This window comes from Cynara cardunculus (genome assembly GCF_001531365.2).
Source record: "Cynara cardunculus var. scolymus isolate 2C chromosome LG 8, CcrdV1, whole genome shotgun sequence".
Classification (NCBI taxonomy): domain Eukaryota; kingdom Viridiplantae; phylum Streptophyta; class Magnoliopsida; order Asterales; family Asteraceae; genus Cynara; species Cynara cardunculus.
In genome coordinates, this window is record NC_037535.1 from 19,654,746 (window position 1) to 19,679,302 (window position 24,557).

At 36.7% G+C, this 24,557-nt stretch overlaps 2 protein-coding genes across 3 annotated transcripts; one reads left to right on the forward strand and one right to left on the reverse strand.

The window, feature by feature from the left end:
- The first annotated feature begins 3,238 nt into the window (after positions 1 to 3,238).
- On the forward strand, positions 3,239 to 10,878 carry LOC112516666 (GATA transcription factor 24-like). The gene is made up of 7 exons (XM_025123845.1): positions 3,239 to 3,917; positions 4,251 to 4,334; positions 4,427 to 4,560; positions 6,767 to 6,874; positions 7,063 to 7,168; positions 10,241 to 10,312; positions 10,400 to 10,878. The coding sequence occupies exons 1-7, from the start codon at positions 3,465 to 3,467 to the stop codon at positions 10,493 to 10,495; spliced, it is 1,053 nt and encodes a 350-aa protein (XP_024979613.1). The 5' UTR covers positions 3,239 to 3,464; the 3' UTR covers positions 10,496 to 10,878.
- A 2,026-nt stretch (positions 10,879 to 12,904) lies between these two features.
- Positions 12,905 to 24,272, reverse strand: LOC112516531 (dynamin-related protein 3A-like). Of its 2 annotated transcripts, none has more exons than XM_025123616.1 (20): positions 23,816 to 24,272; positions 20,236 to 20,518; positions 20,106 to 20,134; positions 19,906 to 20,007; positions 19,613 to 19,681; positions 19,473 to 19,532; positions 19,048 to 19,161; positions 18,425 to 18,473; positions 18,217 to 18,326; positions 17,853 to 17,945; positions 17,623 to 17,715; positions 17,403 to 17,540; positions 16,078 to 16,191; positions 15,905 to 16,000; positions 15,700 to 15,751; positions 14,691 to 14,830; positions 14,452 to 14,598; positions 13,794 to 13,846; positions 13,537 to 13,636; positions 12,905 to 13,390 (listed from the first exon to the last, which is right to left on the reverse strand). In XM_025123616.1, exons 1-20 carry the CDS (start codon positions 24,206 to 24,208, stop codon positions 13,100 to 13,102), a joined length of 2,526 nt encoding a protein of 841 aa, XP_024979384.1. In that variant the 5' UTR covers positions 24,209 to 24,272; the 3' UTR covers positions 12,905 to 13,099. The 2 variants fall into 2 exon arrangements, with proteins under 2 accessions (XP_024979384.1, XP_024979385.1); XM_025123617.1 differs by having other exon boundaries at positions 23,881 to 23,942.
- Positions 24,273 to 24,557: the final 285 nt, after the last annotated feature.

The window sequence follows — 24,557 nt, forward strand, 5'->3', positions numbered from 1 at the left end:
ACAATTGATATCATATGAGAATCTATGATTTCATATGTGAATAAATTAAATAATTCATATGTTGAATCACACGTGTTCACATATTCACATACTATTATTTGTTCGTCGTCTACTCTGTTGTAGTTGTAAAAGTTACGATCGTTTTCAAAATTAAACAAACATGTTATGTTTCATTCAGAAATAGTGTCTAAGGAGATAAAGATAATATACACGCAAAGTTTCTCTTTATCTTAAAATATTAAGAGGCTATTTCGGATAATACCATTAGAAACCACATCAACATCACATACGGTGATGTTTGGTTCACAAAATGGAATCTGTCGGAATTAGAATCTGGCAAAGGAATTGGAATGAAATTTAATCAGATTTGTTTATGCGTTTGGTTGGTAGGAATTGGAATGAAATATGTCAAAAAAAATTGAATATGCCTGTTTGGTTTATTGAATACAATAGTGGCGGTGGGGTAGAGGCGGTAGTGGCGGTGGGGTAGAGGCGGTAGTGGCTGTGTCGTAGTGGCGATGGTGGTAGCAGTGGAGATGGCAAGGACTATGGTGAACGGTGATAGCGACAGCGACAATGGTGATGGGGTGAAGGCAATGGTGATTGTGAGGGTGAAGGCGACAATGGTAAGGTGGTGGTAGTGGCATCAATAATCGTAACAGTGGCGTCGCTAACAAACAGTGATAACAACCATCATGGTGGGATGAAACAGATATAAAAACATAATATTTCTTCTGAATTTCAAATTTTGTTGAATTCTAACGAAGCAAACGCCACCTAAGTTTCACGCCGACCGATTGGCACCACATCAATACCCAACAGATTTCTAAGTAAATTATCGTCAAATAAGTAATAAATAAATATACACGTATTATTTTGCATTACTTTCTTCTGTTTAAAATAAAAATTGAAAAACACAAGCTGTTTTATATTTAATTTAACCAAAATGTATAACAAAATGATCTTATAATTGAATTTATTTCAATTAATATATAATAAATATTTGTTTTTTTATTTCATGTTTATTTGACTAATAACTATTAAAATCTTTGAAATAAATGGGGACATGAATGCTAAATTAGTATGCATCAAAATTAGTCAATGTAATATATTTTAAAATCAAAATTCATTAAGTGATGTTGAATGATTTGGTGCATAATGATTAAGTGGTCAAAATGATTAAAAAACTCTTATGATATAGTGTAAAATAAAATATAATTATTTAGTAATTGTTTACAATGAAATTAAAGTGTTGAATGGTTAAGGAAGACTCATGATACAAAATTATTCAGATGGTTTTAAAACCATTAAGAGATAAAAAAAAAAATTATCAAACAAAATTCACCTCTTAACGATTCAGAAGTTGCCTCTTAATGGAACTATTAAGAGGTAAACAAACAACCAGGGGCGGAACACGACTGTTGTAGTCCGGGGGGCCGAATTAAGTACATCTTCAATAGATTTTTTAAAATTGAGAAAATAAAGATTTTAGGCATATTTTTGCTCCAACAGCATCTCCAAAACTCTCCAAAATGGAGAAAACATGAGAGAGTGTAAACCAAAAATGATTATAACAAGAGAGAAACATTTTTTTTAGCATATTCACACCGATAGGAATCCTTGATATTAATGGTTTATGATAGAGAAATAATATTTTTATTAGAGTTTTAATTCTCCATGGGGAATATGCTGGACATGCTATAATACTGTAAAATTTTATAAATCTAAATGATTCGTTTTTAGACTATTAAATTTTTAAAAAAAAAGTTTGATTAATGTAAGATTAAAACTCGAAACATTCAAAGTATTAACGGAAAATTAGTAATACCAACTTAAACATTATTTATATATAATTAATACATTATATAATTTACTCCAAAAACTTAAACATTCAAAGCATTAACAAAAAAATAATAATACCAGTGTAATTTACTCTACAAACTTATGTCATGGAGTCCGATTATATCACTCTTGTATTTTCATCTAACCCATGCAGTAACAAATGTTTATTTAATCGACGAATTACTTTTTATCGCAATTGTTATTAATATTTTATTAATTTTATAATTATGAAGACTTTGTTTGATCGTTATATCATCAAAACTTCATTTCAATATATTTTATAATCATAATATTTAAGGTATTTATTTAAGTATAAAATTATCATTTTAAAACTCTAAGGTGTCGTTTACCTAAATGCTTACCCGGTAAACGCTTATCTTAAGAGTCAACACTATTATTTATTTTATCGGGTAAGATTGTAGTACATCAAAACGTATCTTATGCAACAATTTTACCTGGTAAGCGCTTACCCAGATAAGAGTCGTCACCCTCACTTACGGGGTAAAACTCTCCATTCTTATCATCGCTCTTACCGGGTAAGATTTTTGCCCTTTGCTATGTTCAGCTGGTAAGAAAAATTGTCCAGTAAGTACTCACCGGTAAGCGTTTAGTAAACGGCCCCTAAATCTCCTTAACAATTGTTTCACAATAAAATATTTAGTTCTAACTATAGAAACCAACAATTTTTAGCCTAATTAAAATGAAAAATAAACAATATTTAGCTTGACAAACAATGAAGAGATCAAGTTATTATTTAAATAAAACATTTGTTAGACTTGATGTATATTATTTTAATGGTGAATAAATGGGGAGGCCAAAATAAAATTTCAATTATTTTATAATTAAATTTTCAATCTATTGTAGGATGGAGATGCAAAGGCACAGGGGCCATGGCCCCCCTATGCCCCTTAAGCCATCCGCCCCTGCAAACAACCCCGAAGTTAGTTTATAAACTAACTTATAAGTTAAGTTTGTGTGCATCTAGACGATAAGTTTGGTTCGGGTGTTAAGAGAAGTTATGGTGACAAGCCTAATAAAAGATCTTCATCTTTGAATCAATTGTAATTGGATGTCAACATTAATGAAGTGCAACAAGATACATCAGATTAATTCTCTTCTAAAAAGCAATTCACGAGTGGACATGAGATTAAAGATGATCAAGAGTTTAAATCTCTTTTTACGCTCTTCACCATAACTTTCTTTCTCACACGATCTTTCGCCTCCAAACGGTTACTCAGAAAATAAGCTAGCGTATGTTTGTCGAATACTGAATAACATTACAATAAAGGAAGCATAAGGTACAAGTCTCATGAAGCATACAATCCCCCCTTTGTCAATGGGCACGAACGACTGCTTACGCTGGAAGCACCATATTAGGCTAGGCCACCAAATTGAACCTGGTGAAATCCTTGGTCCCGATTCTCGAATTCCAATTGGGGATACGATTAGGGCTCAAGTCCCTACTATTTGCTCCCTTTCAGCTTTCTTTCCCCCTCTTGATGTCAAGAAACGTAACTCTGATTTGATTATTCGCTCATATTTTATTGAATCTCTTTTGTATCTAGCTTAGAAACCTGTAAATTTATTGCATTTTTGGGGGGTTCGTTAGATGCTTTTGGAGGATGGCAGAGGGTAATCTTAACGATCAACATCATCGTCAAGCATCGATTTACGAGACCGTCAATTTGCAGCCGGTTAATTTACATCATCATCAGCAACAAGGAATTAGTATCAATAACAATGATAATCAACATCACATAGTTGAAGATGTGGTTGTACAGGAAGATGATGATGTTGCCGGGGCCGAAGAAGAGTCTATAGACAACCCTAGTCAGATCCGTTACGACCACCACAATCCTCATCACCATCATCACCAACATCATAACATACAGAATAATGGTAGTCTCGAAGGTGGAATGGAGGAAATGAGTGTTCAGCCGCATGCCTTGTATGTACCGGACTCTGAAATTCAGCCCGTTAGTGCGGGAGGTGCAGGTGGAGGTGGAGGTGCGGATCAGCTTACCCTATCGTTTCAGGGCGAAGTTTATGTCTTTGATGCCGTTTCACCAGAAAAGGTTTTGCATTCTTTATTTCTATGGCAATAGGACTTTGTTTGTTTCTAGTGATAATGTTTTCTTCATTATGCATTAAGCACTAACCTAGTTGAGCAAGTCTCAAGATTTAACGTGGTCTTCGCCTTTTTGGGATAATATTTTACCGATGCATATTGGGTTAGTTGTATTTTGGTGCTTCCCTCTGGATATAAATGGATTGAGTCAGGGCTTTGTTCTTTAGGGCAATAACTTAAGGGAACACGTCATTATGAATATGTACGAGTTATTATGACTGAGGTATTTCTTGATCTGCCACTAATTTATGGAGGTTTTTCATTGATGGGGATTGTACAGGTGCAAGCTGTGTTATTGCTCTTGGGTGGGTATGAAGTACCAACTGGTGCGCCCACGATGGGGATGCCCCCTCAAAATCAAAGGGTATAAGTACAGCATATTGTTCCTGCAAGTTTTGACTTCTAATGGTCTTGTTCGTCCAAGTTTTATCGGTCTATTTTACAAAATGTGTACAGGGTTTAACTGAATTTCCTGGAAGATCAAGTCAACCACAAAGGGCTGCTTCCTTGAGTCGGTTCAGGGAGAAGAGAAAAGAAAGATGCTTTGATAAGAAAATTCGTTACAGCGTACGGAAGGAAGTTGCTCTTAGGTAGTAGAGCTACTAGCTTTTGCAGCGCTTATTTACATGCTTTGTGTTGTGTATTCTTTCTTGACGTTTCCATTTTGATTTTCATTACTTTGTTATAATATGTGTCAGACTTCATACAGAATCAACTTCATTCTTCTCAATGTGCATGATTAGAATATCTATCATTGATGGAATGTGAGATTAGTTGTTCTCTTGGTAATTTTGCCAACATTTATAGTGGATAGTTTCATGAGTAAACCAGTCTATTTGGTACTGGCTGGAACTGTAGTTACAAAAGGCTTGATTCTTGCAACATGCAAATTGCAACAGAAGTGTTGAAGTTAGCACCAGAGCTATAGAATCGTGGATAGTGAATAGGCTTGAAAATAATCGAATGCTTGTGCCAAAAATCCTGCTATTTGAGTTTCCATTTCTGTAGATCATATAATTGATAACTTGAAGTTGTACACTTGTTGCTCTTCCCGGTTTTAGCAACATAAAATTGTGAAAATAACTCTTTAAAGCTTTTACATGGCAAAGTTGTTGATGTATTTGACTTACAAATGGATTGAGCTTATTTTTCAATGAGATGCAGTAATTTGAAACCATTGGCCCGTTATCAAAATTGCAGACATCCTTAAATCAAATGTTGATTCCTCACTTCAAATGCACACCTATGTAGATAGCATAGTCTACGTGAACTCAATAATCCAATTTCGAAAGTGTGCCCAGCCAGCTTATCCCAGATCTGCCACTTATCAACGATCAATGTGACATGAGCTGTGATGTTTGACCTCTACAGTTTTCCTGTTCTTTGACTAGCCAAATGGTGCTATATCCTATGGTTGCTGCTCAGATTTCTATATACTACATGTGAACATGTCCTATCCACTATAAGCGTAACTGCTTTTTTGTATATTCTTTGCATTTATCAGTTTCTGCAGCATTAGTCTTTGTTATATAGTACTGCAAAATCTTTAATTGCCTCAGTGAGGCATGGCCGATATATTTGAAACATGGTATTTATAGTGATACTCGTGGCAGGGATGAAGGTAGAAATCTTTTTTAGGTTGGAACAAATAAAAACATAGTAAAACCAGGGCAACAAAAACAAAGAAATGAACTAATAATTCAAGTAACACTTGGTAATCTAATGCATATGTTCAAATGGTAACTATTGAATTACATAGTAATCAATAATCAATGCAAAAAATATATTACATCTAAGATACCATTACGAACGAATACAAAATTCAATTAGTTATAGTTAGGAATTACAAGATAAAATAAAAGCATGCACACATATTGTAACAACAACAAATTTTTAAATCTTGACCTCTCGACCCGAATTTAGTGGACAGTTGTTTTCGTCTCTAATAGAATAAGAATGAAAAACAAAAAGTAGCTGTGTAAACATTTACCAAGCTTTGTTGGAATTGGAAATTTGGAAGTCAATTGTATTTTTTTAAAATTATTGCTAGAAGCTTTTACCAGTTGATTACATATGTTGTCGCACAATAAAGATTAAAAGAATTTAAAGAAGTTTCAATGTCTAGGTTAAGAGTTGCACTAGAAGTCAACCTATTAGGATGAGAAGCTTGTTATTGTCTTACAATATGCATCCTTTAGGTATATTAATACTGTATAGCGTTTTCGTTTTTTGGGTGTGCCAAATTGTAAAAAATAATGAAATTCATGGGGTCTTACTGTCATTTACATTTAAGGTATTCAGGGCACAACATAACCCTAACAGCCTTCTGTCCTGAGTGGGCTTTAACTAAAGTATCAAGTTCTTGCACCTACATCATGAATATAGATGCTAAGGAGTTCGTTAAATATGAAAATTGACTAGAGGGAGGATGGTAAATATTAATTGGATCATGCCACAATCTGGATCTGTAAATTATATGGAGAATTAACACGTTTTTCACTGACAATGTAATATGTTTATTCCTCCTTACAGATGTTCATATGTGACAGCATGTTGCACATCTAACAATTCCCTGAAAATTGTTTCAGTGCACATTTTAAGTAACTCATAAGAAGTAATATTTCTGAACTGATAAGAATAAATGTAAATAGTCAACTACATGGGTTTTGGTTGTGGTGAATTCTCAACTGATAAGCTGGTATTAGTTCTGGCAAGGACTGTGCCCCTTTTGTGCATCTCTGACCTTGTTTGATTTCTGTATTTGGATATCTGATTCATTCACCTTTGTACTCCCAGAATGCAGCGTAAAAAAGGTCAATTTACATCATCCAAGGCAATTTCCGATGAAGCAGGTTCAGCTTCTTCAGATTGGAATGGTGGTCCTGGCCAGGATGAAGAAACAACGTGAGTACCCCTTTTCCATGATTATTTTTGGAGCCTCCGTAGTCTACGTTATATGCTTGTTGCATTGCCTTCAAGCCTGTTATGCACCTTGAATCATATTGTTGTTGACTGCAAATCTTTGTGGCCAATCTGCTACGTAAATTGCCCGTGTTTTTAATTCCTTGCTTGTTTTCTATAACATTTTGCAGATGTAGACACTGTGGGATTAGCTCAAAGTCCACTCCAATGATGCGTCGTGGGCCTTCTGGTCCAAGGACATTGTGTAATGCATGTGGACTCAAATGGGCCAACAAGGTCTGTCCAGATTACTCATTATGTTTCAGTTTTCTAAATGTATCCATGCATGAATTTTCTTGGACATGGACCCTATTGACTTGGAAACTTGCCATTCTAATTTTTAAGAGTTAAACTTATGACTTTTCTTTAATGTTTTGGTGTCAACTATGGGTGTTCATCTACACCGCAACACTGCACCACACCGCGCCACGCTGCTTAGAACATTCATGGTGTGGTTTGCTTTTTCATCAAACCGCACTATGGTTCAGTTTGCGGTTTTGAATTGTTAAACCGCAGTTCAAACTGCACCACACTGCACTCATAGATTTTTACACATAATATACATATATATATATATATATATATTACACTAACATGAACTAAATGGAAATATTTAGTACGTTGTTTATTAATTTTTCAATTTTCCTGTTAAGTTTTACCTTTTACGCCTTTCATTTGTCGGTACTCGAGATGAAAGGCAATGTATGAACATTGGTTGAACATTGGTTGTATGAACATTGGTTGAACATCTTATCCTCTTTTCTCAAAATACCTGGTGGGGACTGGGGATCCAACATTTTGAAAGTAGTTTGAACATTGGTTGTTATAATATTATCATTTTTGTGCATAGCATTCAAGTATGGGCTCTCTTTCTTGCACAAACAAATTCATCAAAGGCTAGTTTGAAGAACACAATAAAGGAGACAGACCAGGAACTCAGTAGACGAACACCATGCAGTGGACGTTGTAGAATTGTATCCATAATCACCATCGCTTTTATCTTCCAAATCCACAGAAAACAGAAAAATAATACAGAAAACTGAAAATAATATAGAAAACAGAAAATAAAAATAATAGAAAACATAAAATAAAAATAATACAGAAACAGAAAATGTACAAAAAAACATACATAACACAATTATACATATAGAAAATACATTATACATAACATAGAACCTATATACTTGACTGAAATATATATAATATCATATAATACATTATACATAAACTAAAAATGTGGACAGAAACTAAAAAGAACTTACTTTTTGGGTTGGCCTTTGAGATGAATATCTTCTTGAGAGAGGAAAAAGTAAGAAATGGAGAAGAAAAAATAGGGTTTGGAGAGGCGTGCGCCTCAGACACGCCTCAATGCCTCAAGGCACCGCCTTGCCAATTGAAGCTTAAGCCTTGTACAGGGACCATGAGGCGCCCTCTCATGAGCGGTTTTGGACCGCCTCGCCTTGAGGGCAGGCACGCCTCCAGGCGTACGCCTCAAACGCTTTTGAAAACCATGGGCATACCCCTCTAGGAGACTATTATGGGGTTAGATCTTGGGTCTACAGACTGAGGAATTCGTCATGGAGAACCAGTATCCACCTTTTAATTTATTAATGCAGCTGAAGTATCAGGTAAAATGCTTTCGAGATTGCTACATGCTGAGATTTAACAAGGACTTCAAGTTGATGAGTCACTTGAGAGTCAACAATTTGCAATTTGCAAACAATACAATAATTGTGTCCCAATCACTCAGAGAAATGGAAAATGTGAGAGATATTTTATACATCTTTTACCGTCTATCCGGATTAGAAATTAAACATTAAAAGACAGCCATATATGGGATTAATATGCCAACCAATCAACTAGAATCTATGTCTAATCACTAACATTGCGCAATGGGGAGTTTTCCATTCGCTTATCTAGGAATTTCCATAGGAGTCAACCCTGAACAAATCGTTGATAACTTTGGAAAGGTAGGTGCCTCTCAGGAGGGAGATTTGGAATGTATGTTTTTTTTGGGAGGGGGGGTTTGTTGATTTTTTAAGGCAAAAAATTGCCTTGGTACCTTGGAGTCAGGTTTGGAAGCCAAAAGGTGAGTCTGGTCTAGGTGTTTCCCTTCTGGATAAAGAACACTTCTTCCTTAGCCACATGGTGGGAGAAATACAATCGTTTAAGATGTCCCCGTGGAAAAGTATCATTCAAGCCAGGGTAATAGGTATACAAACTTAATCCCTGGCAGCTTATGATAAATGTCACCTCCATATTCTACCGAAAAGTATCTCAAGTGTAGAAAGGTGTTCTTCATATCATCTTTGATGTCTTGGGAGCCACAACTGGAGATGGAAATGTGGTAATGGAGCAAACATCTCCTTTTGGTATGATGGTTGGTTGGGTGAGCATCCTGTCAGACAGTTATCTGGAGCTCTGCCTCCTTTCATCCAATAGGGTGGGAAGAGTTATTGAGTTTTCTTCTTCAGACCCCGATGATATTTCTTGGCATCTTCATATTGAAAGATAACTCACGATGCACGAGGCCAATTAGCAGAGTTGACATCTTTCTTAGCGAAGGTGAACAATATCCCTCTGGTAGTCAAGTGCAAGATTCTGTGTTCGGATTCTGGCTGGTTTATGGTGCCTATGCCATTGCCATTGCCATTGCCATGGCAACCCAGTTGATGACATGCTGGCAGCAAGAGGAACACCCTTGGTAGAAGTTTATGTGGAGCAACAAAATTCCTCTAAAAGTTCAAAGCTTTTTTTATGGCTCAAAACAAGACTGTTAAAAGGAATCTCTTTCATAGACGTTCCCTAGCCAGCTTATCTAATCTCCCAGACTTTATCGAGCCAGTTCGAGGGGTTGTAACAAGAGATGAACTTGATGCAAATTGTGACAGGTGATGGAGACTGTAGATCATGTCTTCCTCCTGTGGTAATGGGCACTCGATCAATGATACGGGTTGCTCCATTGGTGGAATTTGTCTTGGGTATTGCCTGAAAGGTCGTTGCATTCATTCAACATTGGCATGAAGGAATGGTCAGCTAGTGAATCAAGAGAGCAGAACCATAATTCTCGATCTAGGATTCTCTTAGTTGGTACATGCAGACTTAGTCTTCTGTGTAAGTTACATTATTTTCGGATCTTTATAGGGATCTTAAAATATATATACGTGTCTTAAATTGAAATATTGACATCTTTACTCTCAACCAACTTCTGTTTTGACACATTGTTTGGCGAAACCATACCTTAATCGTGTTTGTCTGCTTGCATAACAATCTGAGGCGAGTGACCTTTAACTTCCACGCCTTGTGCAGGGAGTTCTACGAGACCTTAACAAGGTTTCAGCTTCAGGGGCTCCGGACCCTACAGGAAAGGCTATTGAGCAGGTACACACTCCTTTATGAATTTGAAATTACCTTCATCTCCTTGGTCCCATCACTGATATGATGGATGGCTGTTGCGTTTATTTGCAGAGTGACGGGGAAGCAAATGACACGAATGCTGTAAATGTGAATGCAATTATGGTGTCAAATGGAGGAGATAATTCAGCCGTGACGGGTGAACGGTGAGGGATGAGATATCGAAGAAGAAAGGTGGTGTAAAATAAGAGAAGACATTTGGCTGGTTGATAAACTCACAAAGTAGTTGTTTGTAGATATTGGTTTTTCAAGGGTTGAGGTACATGATGAGATTGCATTATAGCATTTTTAGACGACGTTGTTATAGGATCATCATCGCAATGTAACTTCCCAGAATTGGCAATTTGTACGTTTGGTAGCTCTTCACCTCATTGAAATACATTGGAGTCATTGGTATTTTACCCTTTCTCACCTCTTGCAAGACGTCTCTTCTTGTAATATCCAGTACGTTGGTTGGATATTATGGTTATATATAACATGTAAAAAAATCCATGCCTTGTGTAACATATATGATAACATGTGAATGATTTCCATGTCTTGTGTGTATACTTGTATTAGAACATGTCATCATGCACATCTTAGATATGTATGTGTATCAATATTTTCATGTAAAACAAGCATGCCAACATAACTTGTAATGCATAAAATGCTTTTATGTATAGCATGTATTTCATAAATCACATAAGTACTCACCTTGATTTTGTCTATTTTTTCTTTTGATTCCTTTTTTCAAGCTTAATTATGTGTATATAGAGAGATTTCTTATTTTTGGTATGCATAAATAGTGACCCTTCAATCCTTGTTTATAGAAAATTCATTGTATTAACTACTTGTTCTTTTTGCTCGCAAGATTGTACTCTTATGAGAATTTAACATATGATCTGTAAAGATGAGAGAATCTTGACAACTCATTTTTTAAGGATAAGAGAATATAGACAATAAGGATAAGAGAATCTAGACAACTCATCTCTAAGGATAAGAGAATCTAAACAACTCATGCTTCTAGTACTCCTTGTCATGCTTCCTAGTCCTAGACTTGTCTTGTAATTAATAGTCTTGTCAACTTATATTTTTTTAGCCTAAAGGCCCTAAACAACTCATCTTTAAGGATAAGAGAACCTAAACAACTCATGTTTCTAATACTCCTTGTCATGTTTCCTAGACTTATCTTATAATCAATAGTCTTGCCAACACATATTTTTTTTAGCCTAAACAACTCATCACTAGATTGCCTATTCATACTTAACTACACTTGCCAACATACTTCTAGCCTTAAGGCCCTTAACAACTCATCACTAGATTGCTTAGTCATGCTTACTAGATTTTCTAACATACTTCTAGCCTTGACAACTTATCACTAGCTTGTTTAGTCTTATAATTAAGATGTTTCTCTAAATGTAATAACTGCTGGAGTACTTGAGTTACTCATAAATATTTGCATTTAAGGCTTAAATATTGAGATTTATCAAATAAAGAAACTATGGTGTTACATTATCCAACCCCAAGCAATCTTAGTCATTGGTGGAGGTTCGATCCTAGTGTTTGTTTATTGACATAAAGTCTCTCAATAGTTGGTCTTCTCATCTAAATCTTTAGTTTTCCTTTTATAAAATAACATATTGTTTTTATTTAAAAAATAATATAATAATACAAATTATTAAAATGAAGTATTTTATGTTATTTATTATAAGTTAAAGATTTTGATAAACAGACTGAAATACTTTTTGTTCTGAAGAGAAAATAAACAGAGTTAACGACCAGAGCAAAATGAAAACCGATTTCTAGATCTTCATGTCCCATTTTTGGAGTTTCACTAAACTTCAAGGACCAAAATTAAAGCTTACTATTTATTTTAATTACTTCCAAAACGAGTGAAAGGACAATACTCGTGTTTAGTGATGGCCAAAAACCGGTCCCAGGTCGGTCTTAATCGATCCCAAGCTTTCTCGTAACCGGTCCCGGTCAAAAATGGTAAGATCGATCAAGGTTCTTCTTCATAACCGGTTATGGGCCGCCGGTCCCAGTCCCGGCATTAGAAAATAATTTTTTAACGACATATTTTTAATACATTATAAAATTGGGTTACTCAAATACAATTTAATAATACGTTCTAATATCATTAAAATCACGTCAACTTAAAAAAATGCATTATAAAACTATTTAAAAACACATTTATTTATAAAATTATTTGAATTTTTGGGCCAGGCCAGTCCAGTCCATAACCAGTCCCGGGCCCACAAAACTGCCAAAAACCCCATCCGATCCCCATTTTTGGTCACATAACCTATCCTTACCGGTCCCAGGCCGGACCGATTTGGTCATCACTATTCGTGTTTATGGTTATGGTTATATCTAGACATGCAAAGATAACTTGACAAAATAATAACTCGTTTCAATTGAGCTGGTGGAATTTATGAATTGAGTTGACACACCAACTTCGCCATTCTATATCCCATCTATTTACACCCACACCAAAGGAATGTCTGAATTGTCTTTTTGTATAAAAATACTTCCATAAACCACAATGTTGGTCAGAAGATGAAAATCCCAAAACACATACTTGCAAACAACCTACTTATTTCTATTTCTTTAGAATCACTTCTCCCGTCACCAAAAAACAATGCACTTATCTTTATCTATCTATATATATATCGTAATAAAAATGGTGAAACGATACAGATACCATAATAAGGTGACTTACCCAGAAAAATGGAACCAAATGAATCAATCGACTATTTCGCTTTCTTTCTTTCTTTACTGATCCACTGTAGGGTAGAGACCAAGAAGTGAATTGCGACCATTTCCATTGGATTCTACGTTATTCCCGTAGAAAGGCGACTGCAACTCTCCCGAATGAGAAGACTTGCTACGTGACCTTTGGTTCTTTGGGGAAGCCGTGTAGGAGTCGGCTGAACCACTGCTTGAAGAATAGAATGATGATGTAGGAAGTCCGTGAATCTTTGGTAGACCCGTTGTATCATTATTATTTGTCAAGCTGTAACCCCTCTCCACGCTTTCTGCTTCTAGTGGTAGTTCATCCAACGTCTATAGCAAAATAATAATAATAATCATCAACGGAAAGACTCCTGGGGAATTCTATCTAAGAGAACACTGGTGGTCAGGTCTTGAATTAGACATTTTCTGGTACACTTTTAACGGTATTTGTAGAATGGAAGATGGCAAAAACTTACCCGAAAAGCTTGCTGAAGAACACGTAGCATGTCCCGGGTACGTTTTCTCTTGGTAGCAACTTCATCGGGTTCTTGTAACATTTGTTCGAACAGATCGTCCCTGTCCAAAGCACGATAGGTAACGAGGATGAGTCATTGATAATGGTTCTTTTATCCAAAAGCAGATATACAAGACACGTTAGTCTTGAGGTGAGAATCGGTCTATAGTAGCTAACAGTTGATGTTCATGAAACCAATATTTACTTCTCCGTTCTTACCTGTACAACTTCTTAATGAAGACATTATGCAACTCTCTTTTGGTATGGTTAACCTGATAACGGATCAAAAGAAATACACATCACCAAGTGGCTTTTGAACATGCAGAAACAATATGGTAGAATATATTTAAAACCACAATAAAAATTCTATCCCCCAAGACATCGAAAGCCATGAGGCAATAGAATAGATTTACAATTACTTCGTTATCATTTTCTAACAAGAATTTTCGATTTAAAATCTCACCTTTGATGGTAATTACTATAGTGGGGCCCATGATCCACATTTATCTTGCCGTAAACTACATTTCTACCTTCTATATGACCAGTTAATTCTCACAACAGCAAATCAGAGGCAGACTTTCGCTGAAAACTACAACCCACTAGAAAAAGGAAAATACCCTTGGGAAGAAAAATGATGCACTCCTGTCCCCAAAAAATGCAACGATTGACCATGGCATGTAGTTTAATAACAAAAAACTGACTAATGATCAAATACTTAAAATGCTTCTTAACAGAACAAAACTGAGAAAACTTGTGCAGTTTCTGGAACCCAAAATAATAAGTGTTACATTTTCTAAGAGATGGAACACAAAACTGTGTAGAATAAAGCTGAAAGAGTTAGCAGTAGAATGAAGGGCCGAGCTCAAATGACAATTACCAGAAAGTGCATGATTGCCTTGGGCACAGAGTCCTCAATGTTCTTTCTGACAATATCATAATATGACCTTAACAGCAACTTCGTAACATGAATCTCAATAGACTCCTGATCTGAACGAGCATCTGAGGGCCTCAAAACTGTTGGGGGCTATATTGAAAATTAAACAGATATTAGCAACTTTATTCTAATTATTTGAGTTACATAATCTTTGAAGCCAAAGGAATGTTTTAACCACATACCTCCCTCAAATGGATCATTGAAAATGCATGATCCATTGCCTGAACAGGTTCACTGAACAGCTTGTTTGTAGAATTTTCTTTAACAGTAGTGCGACTATCTGACCCCCCAAAAATTGATGAGATTCCCCAACTTCCGCTTCCTGGAAAGTACAGACATCAAAAGATTACAACTGTTTATCTGCTAGCAAACCTCATAACAGCAAGGCTAAGAGAGACTCTTCAGTATAATTAAAAGATATAATTTCTTGTATCATATTAGAATAATTAGCAAATACTGCTCTACAAATACAGTGAATGTGAATCATTGTGTATTTCCTTTCTTTAGCCTAAACCGTGAAAACGGGGTTGTGGGAGAGCAATACAAGCGTCGTGCTGCTAGGCGAAGCAGTAGCATGCTGCACCCTAGATGGCGAAAGTCCAGTAGCTGAAAGCATCACTAGCTTACGCTCTGACCCGAGTAGCATGGGGCACGTGGAATCCCGTGTGAATCAGCAAGGACCGCCTTGCAAGGCTAAATACTCCTAGGTGACCGATAGAGACGTAGTACCGTAAGGGAAGGGTGAAAAGAACCCCCATCAGGGAGTGATATAGAAAATGAACGTAAGCTCCCAAGCAGTGGGAGGAGCCCGGGGATCTGACCGCGTGCCTGTTGAAGAACGAGCCGGCAACTCATAGGCAGTGGCTTGGTTAAGGGAACCCATTGGGAGCATATAGCAGCTAAAATTTCTAATGGTGGTAGAGCAAACTCGCACGTCAACACAGTTGGATTGGTTCTGAAAGCTAGGAGTTTAACTTTAAAGAGCTGTATGCACATAACCTAGAAGAATTCATATAGAAAGAGTGAAAGCTAAAAGGAAAGTACTAGAGTGGATGCTGCATTACATGAATTAATAATATTGCCGAAGTCAAGATGTATTTCTTGAAGGAATTACTGGGAAAGGAAGGTTTTACTGCAATAGTTATAAACCTGTTTATGATATATTTCCTAGGTTTCAAAGCAAAAGATTACCAGCTGTCGGCTTCTCAACCTCGCCAACTGCCCGAGACCCAGGTTGATTATGCTGTAAGAATTATAGAACTGCAAAAGTTAGTTAATCTAGAACAGCAACAAAAACATCTGGAAGCACCAGCCTTTATAAAATGTTTCCAACAATACTAAAATTTGTAAATATAAATTGCAGATGCTAATCAGATAAACACTACATAGAAAGAACCTGTTCTGTGACGATTCCATTGACTGGTCGGGCAAGAATTGCTCGTGACTTGATACCTCTTTCAGATTGTGGAGCTTTTTCAGGCTCCAATCCATCCTACCAATCAATCAAAAAAATATGTAAGAGAAGATGCAAAAGTACAAATTTGCAGCAATCTCGGATTATAATTACACCTTTTGCCTTGATATTGTTGTTGCAATCTTGGAAGATTTGACTTGCTGCATCGCAATCTCTACTGCTTTACTCCCACCAACAAAATTTGGGTGTGAAGTGTTTATGTAGTCCATCTGCAAATTGAAAAGGCAACCATCGAACATAAGGATGAGTCTTGGAGCAACTAGTAAGGAGACTTCTTTGGGAATGAATTGTCATGTGTTTTGAGTCGATAAACCATCTCATCATGAAAATGTAAAGGAAAACTTGTGTACTAAAACTCCCCTCCCCAACCCACAAAGCCAAGGAATTCGATATAGCAACTACCTAATAGAGGCTAGCCGATCAGGGAAAAGACACAAGGAACTCGTGCAACTACAATAAGCAAAGTCTTGGGCAGGAAAATTCGCTGATTTGCTCATAACGCACTTTCATGTACTTCGATAACATCTCAAGTCTCTCAATAAAATAATGTACATGTTTATATAAAAGTAGATAAGTATCAATCTGATAAGAACTCTTCCAGGGTTCAATTGATTTTCAAAACAAACAGAAATAGGAAAACTGTTGTCTGGAAATTCGAGAGCCAGACCCCTCCCAATATGAAGCTAAATAATTCAAGAATATCCCCCCCCCAACCGATTATTTAATACTAGGATAGCAAAACAAAAAAGGAAATACCATGACAAAAGGGAACACAATAAAAAGAAAACAAAAAACTCCTATGTTTGACAGCTCACCCCACTACCCCCTTAAACTTCTTTCTAGAATATACTTTGGTAATCGGAGCCTTATCACAATCATGGCTGAAATCCCACTACTTTCAACAGCTCTGAAACAAGAGCAACAGCAACACATGCAGAAAGAGGGGCAATGTTTTTACGACCTAACATTGCTGTAGATTCAGTTGATGCTGAACTAGTACAATTTACCAAAACAAAGAAACGGTATTAACAAATGTTCAAACAGATTTGCAACAGTTAAGCAGTCCTTTTTATACATGTAAGGTCCATTACTGGTTCTTAGTTTCACATGGTAAAACCAGCTACATTATGTTATCCTTAACTCTATTACTTGCAAACATCTAGATTATCACTTACATGCACATGGCTGTACTATATAGCATTTTCATTAGAGCATGTCACGAGACATGCGCTATCAGGAATATAAAAATGGTTACCGACATTTTATTGACATGACAGATTCTTATCGTCCTCGAACTAAAACTATTAGAGAAGAAACATTTTCGACAATGTTGTGACTTGCGATAAAAAGATTAGACAGCAATGTGATGGCAAAAATGATGATGCATGCATGCCTCATGCAATAGGTAGGAGTAGTATACCTCCATTTCAACAATGTGCCCGATCATAGTCTCTGAAGGTTGAAGACCGTCTCGTAAGAAATTGCCAATAACATCATCCATTCTCTTCCTCAGAATAGGAAACCTCTGTAACTCATTGACCATACAGCGATGGCTCATCTAACACAGAAACAGATTAGTCATCATCCCATTGACCATTGCAAGACGTCATTATTAAGCAGATAGATTTTGAAACCTTCACCTTTATCAACTCATCATAAATAAATCGTGCACACTGAAGACTTGGATCTAGCAAACGAGCAATTTGTCTTCTAATAAGAACTTCAAATGGAACCTGCATATGCATGTTAAGTATCATACCCAATTAAGCATTCCATAACAAAATATCAAGTTGCAAAAAATCTATACTAGTGTGCGAGGCTAACAGTCGTAATTAATAGAAAAAACTGAGAAGTACAGAGTAAGACCTACTTCAGGCACAAATAAAGCAGATCTAGGTCCAGTTGCATTCTGTATGGCAGTGCGGATGTCATCATCCGTCAAGTCCTCACAAGGATCAACCTCCTGCAGCCGTAGCTCGATCAATATCACTTTGCAACATATAAAATGGTTATACTGAGCATCAAGTTCCATTTACATCACCGAGAAAAGGAAATTCATTCATCAAAGGCCAAGACATAACTAACAATCAAATATATTCAATGCAAACTAAGAAAGTCATGCTTTAACAGGTACTTCAACTAGCAACAGGAACTGCAATAGCAAATGGACATATACGACCATGGATAAACTCGACTAAAGACACGACCATGGATAAACTCGACTAAAGACGCACCTCCAAACTCTTCACAAATATTGATTGGAAAATATAGTGTATTCGTGCTCCTCCTGACAATTCAGATGTTGACATCTCCTCATTCTTCCCCTCAATCATTGAAGAGAAGGCTGTTTAAGGTATCAACAAGATCATCTATGAGATCCAAAATCAGAAACACATACAAGTAGACACTGATGAAAATAAAAACAAGAAAAAGCCGTATCACCTTCTGAATACTTTGAAAGAATATTTAGAAGGAGAGCTCCCATGCCAGCCTATAAATCATTAAAAAGCAAATGTTAGAAGGCAAAAACCTACCTGAAGGAGAGAAACCCATGTCTATATTCAATATATATTGCAATAAACAGAAGTGCAAAATCAATACAGTACTCTCTGCTCAAACCCATCTACATTGAAGCTGTTTGTGTCATACAATAATCATCGAAACCCCAATGTAGAACTAACAATCTATAAGACATCATAAAAACTTCCGTTTCTAGTTATCGTTCCATATTATGGTGGGTGCAGAGACATGATCATAAATTTGAGCAGGATCAGTTGAATACAGGTAACAAGGCACTAGAGCTAAATGGACGTTAGCTCCTCTGCCATTGCCTCGTAAGAAGCAACACTTGCTTCTGGTATGTGATGTGAAACAATTTCCAGTAAAATATTGAAAATAGGGATCAACATGCTTCTTTTGGTTAGCCTGTTACCTCCCTATGTGTAGGGGAGTATATTATCTGAATGCACAATTACCTATAACATCACTGGAAATAAGATCAGCCAATCAACTAAGAAAAATCACAAGCTTCAACTAGAAGATAGATGTGATAAGAAGATTAATACCTTTGACTCTGTAATCTCTCCATAACTAGCGTGTTCTTTTGCTACAGAAACTAATGCAGCGCTGATGCGTGTCTTCAATCCTGGTAACACTGTTTTGATATGTTGCACCAAAATCTGCAAAGATGTAACTTAAAATGAGGTTTATTTGTTACGGGCAGAAAAAACCTCATCCATGAATGATGAGGAACTCTTCAAAATCAACCTGATATGAGTTTATGCCAATAGGCATACATACATCTGACTGTGTGTGCACAATGAAAGCAAAGTAAGAGAGAAATGTTAAGTAATAGCATGAGTCATGCACCATTTTGCTGGACACACATCTCAAAAGAACCAATTAAGATGTTATCACCAACATAATGACAGCTTAAAATTTTCCAAAGCAAAATGCAAACTTCCCCAACTCCACTCGAGCACACTCTTACCTGGTTTAACTTTTTTGCCAGTTGGGGCACACCACAACGATCAGCAAGCTCACTATACACCTACATTACAAAAATCAGTAAAAGTAGCTGGAGAAGCATGTTAGATAAATGGTCAAAGGTAGAGGATATTGTTGTCATACCGGACGACTGCGAAAGAATTTCTCCTCAGCCATAAGTGCATCTTTAATAGTTCGATTCAGCATAATGTCCTATTATTAAAATGTGGCAAATGTTATGAGATTATAGAAGTAAGAAAACTACGACACTGTTAAGCTTTTTCCTTCAGTTATATTTAATGGTAAATATGTGGACAACTTTCATACAAGTATACAACAAAAAACTAGGAAACCTCCTATGGACTACCACTATATAGAATAGAATTGAATAACAGCTTCCATTTCCAGCGTTAGAACTTGGAAAACAAAACTATTACCTCTTGACTACGATTTACAACACCAACATAACCAAGTCGTAAGGGAATCACTTTTCCAAGCAAAAAATTGCGAGCATCTGTACCTCTGTCCATGATATCCAACTAAAGCACCAAAAAGGATAACATAAATCAGAAATGAAGAATACAATATAGTGGCAGAGAAGTAAGGAAGCAAGAATATGAAATCATGCATATTATACCTTGGTAATCACACCAATAGTTCGGTAACCTGACAGCACAAAAAAGGAAGAAGCCATGTTAAAGAGATGTACTAAATCAACAAGAAATCACTCTACTGATGACTCACTGATAAATGGCATCAATGCCTACCATCAGGATCTGCATTTCCAGCGATCTGAAGTGCATCTGAGTTGGCAAGGTCAGCATTTGCTGGTGTAACAGCCAATATCAAACAGCTGGGAAGCTTAATGTATGACATTATCATTGTCCTAATACGAGCTTCGATGTCAGATGGCTGGTCACCAACAGGAACTTTTGTTATACCCGGTAAATCCACCAGGGTGATGTCAAGTACATTAGGTGAAAAAATCTTTAAACGAATTTGCTTGTCAGAGACACCCTTGTTTCCTCCTGCTTCCCTGTCTGTCTCCGCCTGCAGTATCCAAACAGCCAACTAAGGGGTCAGTGATTGAACTTTCCCTTACTTGACATAACATAAATTTCCTTTTTCTGAAAGGCTTAAAAATCAAAACTATCATAGAAGATGGTAGCAACAAAAACAACATTATATTTGTTTAAGCTGTAAAATAGTTCGAATGTGGAATGTCAAAACACCGTTAATCTCATACATTGATTTTAGCTAAAGTGGATAAGCATGCACCTAAATATAGTAATCAATAGATAACAAAATCATAAACAAGTGAGTTCTGGCTCTGCGCTTTTCTGGTTGACAGAAAATGAATTTAACTATTTCATGTTATCTTTTACATAAACATTCTGTAGACCTAACCACGGAACTAAAAGCAATTATATCACTATGGTCAAAACGGCTTCTCCTCATCGTACTATGACCAAATTTCAAGCTACCAACTAAACCCTTAGGTGCGACAATACAGAATCAAATCCCTATTGGCCGGGTGGAGGTGATAAAAGAGAATAAGTTGCCGTACTAAAATTTCAAGATGTCGCTTACTCGAAATTTAGTTCTCATAGATATAGAAATGACATGCCCGTTGAAAAATGATGGACAATATATGTTACATAAAGTATAATGCCCTAGCCTTTTCAATTGCTTTAGAATTCAGACATCATCTATTTGTCATATAAGAAAGCTAAACTTATGAATTATTCTTTTCTTTTTCTTAAAATAGTTAATTAAAATTGTGAACAAGTAAAAATCTTAGGGTAAAACACTTCCATATAATATAATCAAAATATTAATTAATGTACAATTGTAACTACGTAATATCCAGTCCGTTGATTCCTTCCTCTTCCAACCCCTCCCCAAACACCGCTCCTCTGTGGCCTTTCCCACCAGCACTGACTCGCCCTCACCAGTACCATATACTTGAATAGATAAAAAGCAGAAAAAGACAAACTATAGCCTATAGAAACAAAGACAGAAAGACAAAGAAGTCGATCTGCAAACCTCTGAGAGCAAACTTGTATGACGTTTGAATTTCTCATAGAGCCCAACTTGATTCACCAAGGGATCGTTAAAGTCCTTTGAAATATTACTCAAGAATGGGTGGTCAAACAGTGATTGTAGTGGGAAATTCAGGGTTTCCTCCTTCCACATTTTATTGTACACATGTATTTAGATGTAGATTATATGGAAGAACAAAATTTCTAGAAAGAGAGGAGAGATGGGCGTATGCTGAGTGGTGGAAGAAGTGAGCGAGACCACACACAAGCAAGGGGGTAGATGGGGAAGTAGGTGAGGGGGAGGGGTACTTGGTAAAGAAGACAATGTAGACAAAACTCACATGCCATCTCCCTCTTACCTCTCCAACCAAGCAGTGGCGATGTCAAAAATGGTGTAATTATCTCAAATAATTCTTCATAAATAAATTGAGGATTTGATCATAGCACATTATGGAAAAGGGTACAGTTGGCAAAATGTCGGGATAACGGGTCAAAACGGGTAAAATATTCAAACGGGTCATAAAAGGGGGCGAGTCTGTAAAATAATATCCAGTTTTTTTAATAAAGCAGTTTAAAATACCGTAAACAGTTGAGTACACTTTGGGGCAACTATTAAACTGTTGGGTCAATTTCCTTTTTAATGAATTTTTTTTCATTTAACCATTGGACCTGTTAGCAATAAAATTCAACCCAAGTTAACCCATTTTTACATATATGGGTTGAAATTTCCCTCTCTAGAAAAGGGAGATTTAGTATATTATTGTAAAAGGCAGTTGTGTTTACTTCTAAAGGATTGGAGTTGGCAGCCTTTTATTATATAGCCTGTATTTGATACACATTGAGGTTCAGCTAATGCATGTCACCTATTTCATTCCATGTGATGTTTACTAACAACCATGAAAGGTATGCAGCTACCTAGCTTACAGATCACTAACTACAGTTGCTATGTAACTTCTCATGCATAAATTATGATGGTACCTACATTGATTTGGCATCATCACCCTGCTATGTTATACATCAAATATGTTTGCCACTTGCAACTTATTTCTGAGCTGCTAACTAAGCCAACTCTAGACAACAAGTAAAGGTGCTATAAGACCTTGACATTCAGTGGTATACTTCAAAAAGGCTTGCCTAAGTGGCAACGTGATTATAAGCCAAGGCATCAATAACTACAAATACCATACTGTTAGCAAAAAAATAAACAATTTAAAAATCAGCAATTCATATTTCTCGCATTGTTTTTCCCCTCAAGTTGCTCTGGCGTAAATAGAACGTGCAACTAAAATGATAGATGCTTAGCTATGGAAAGATGTTAGCTCTGGCCAAGAGTAATTTACACTTTCATAAGGGTTCTAAAAGGTGCGCCATGGCGTAAGACACGTCTCTGCCGTTACAACAAGGCTATAGTGTTTCTGTATATTTACAATTATATACAAGTATATAACATACAAATTTGTCGCCTTATGTCATGCCTTGAAAAACGCCGTGTCCTCGCTGTGGCATGTAAGGCTTGACCTTGTTGCCACCCATGCCTCATGCCAGTTAGAACCTTGACATGCATACAATTGACAGTCTGCACACTTAACCAAGACCTCTTAACATTTTTTCCTCTGAATCAATGCTCATACACAAAAGTACAATTGATTAAGATGAGCTATACCAAAGTCACTCTCATCTAACTCTGATTAACTTGGGCACCTAGCTGATGCAGCATATGAGTAAGTATATGCAATGATATACTTCCAATTCAGCAATGCAAAATACAGATGGTCTATGTAATCAGTGATGCTACAAAACAATGAGCCCAACTATTTTGCTGAAAGATTAGATGAACATGAGAGGCTAAAGATCCTGTCTTGGCTTCTAGAACTCATGCTCCTACGATTAACAACTTTTTCTCATTAAAACTTTCTTCTAAGGTACTATCTCTGGATTCTGAATTTGCACAAACGTCACATTCTTCTATCTCCAGTGCAGAAAATACAACAGGTCCTGCTGGTTATTTAGCTTGAGTTTTCTAATGTTCAAGAATTTTATCCATTATCATCTTAATGTTTGATAGAAACTGCTTTTTTATCTGGCATTCAAGGCCTTCTATTTTGGAAGAGGCAAAAGATCTCGAATATCCAATGATCATTGGACATGAAACTATCTTTATTACCAACAAACGGTGCATTTCTCTCAATTAATTCTGCTAGAGCAAATGCTTTTTTGAAATCATCCTAAACTCAAAACAAATACTAGTAACATAAAACTATAAAATCTAATAACAGAGTAATGAATCTGCTCTTGTAAAAAGTACCTGAATTTCATTACGAATTTCATTGAAATTATAGAACCTCTTCCCCGGCACGTGTAAGAACTCACCATACTCTTCATCCGTCCCGTCAGGCTTCCGCTTCGTCTGAAGGAGCTGAAGCACGAGCGGTCGGCGAGTGCAGATGTCGGATCCCCTCGGCAAGAAGTCACGACCGACGAGAGCTTCAAGCACACTAGACTTACCACTGCTTTGGCTCCCAACAACGGCGACCTGAGGGAGCTCAATAGTAGAGGAGCTTCCAAGCTGTGCGAAAATGTCTTGGAGCTTGTTAACGATTGGGATGACGTTGTGGCCAAGAGGAGCGGCGTTAGAGTTGGACGGTGATGAAGGTGGTGGTTGTTGAGGCGAGGAAGGGACGACTGGTTCGTCCGCCATTGAACTTGATTTGGTGGTGGGATCGAATTCCAGAGTGTCAAACCCTAGAGGTAGGAAGGAGGTGGAGAGAAGGTGGTTTGTGTTGCAAATGGTTTATAGAGAGAGAAGTTGGGAGAGTCGTGGAGGAGATTCTCGTGCCGCCCAAGCAGAAGGGGTGAAAGTATCATTTCACCATTTTAGAGGGGTGGAGATTATCGTGTCGTTCGTTGTTCCCGAATTCAAACCAATTTCAATCACTTTTTCATTTCCAATGCAGTTCGATACATTTCGTTATGAAGTCGAAAACTTTAACCATATATCATGATTAATTTTTTATGGGTGTGTTTGGTATATTGGACAGAGATATGAT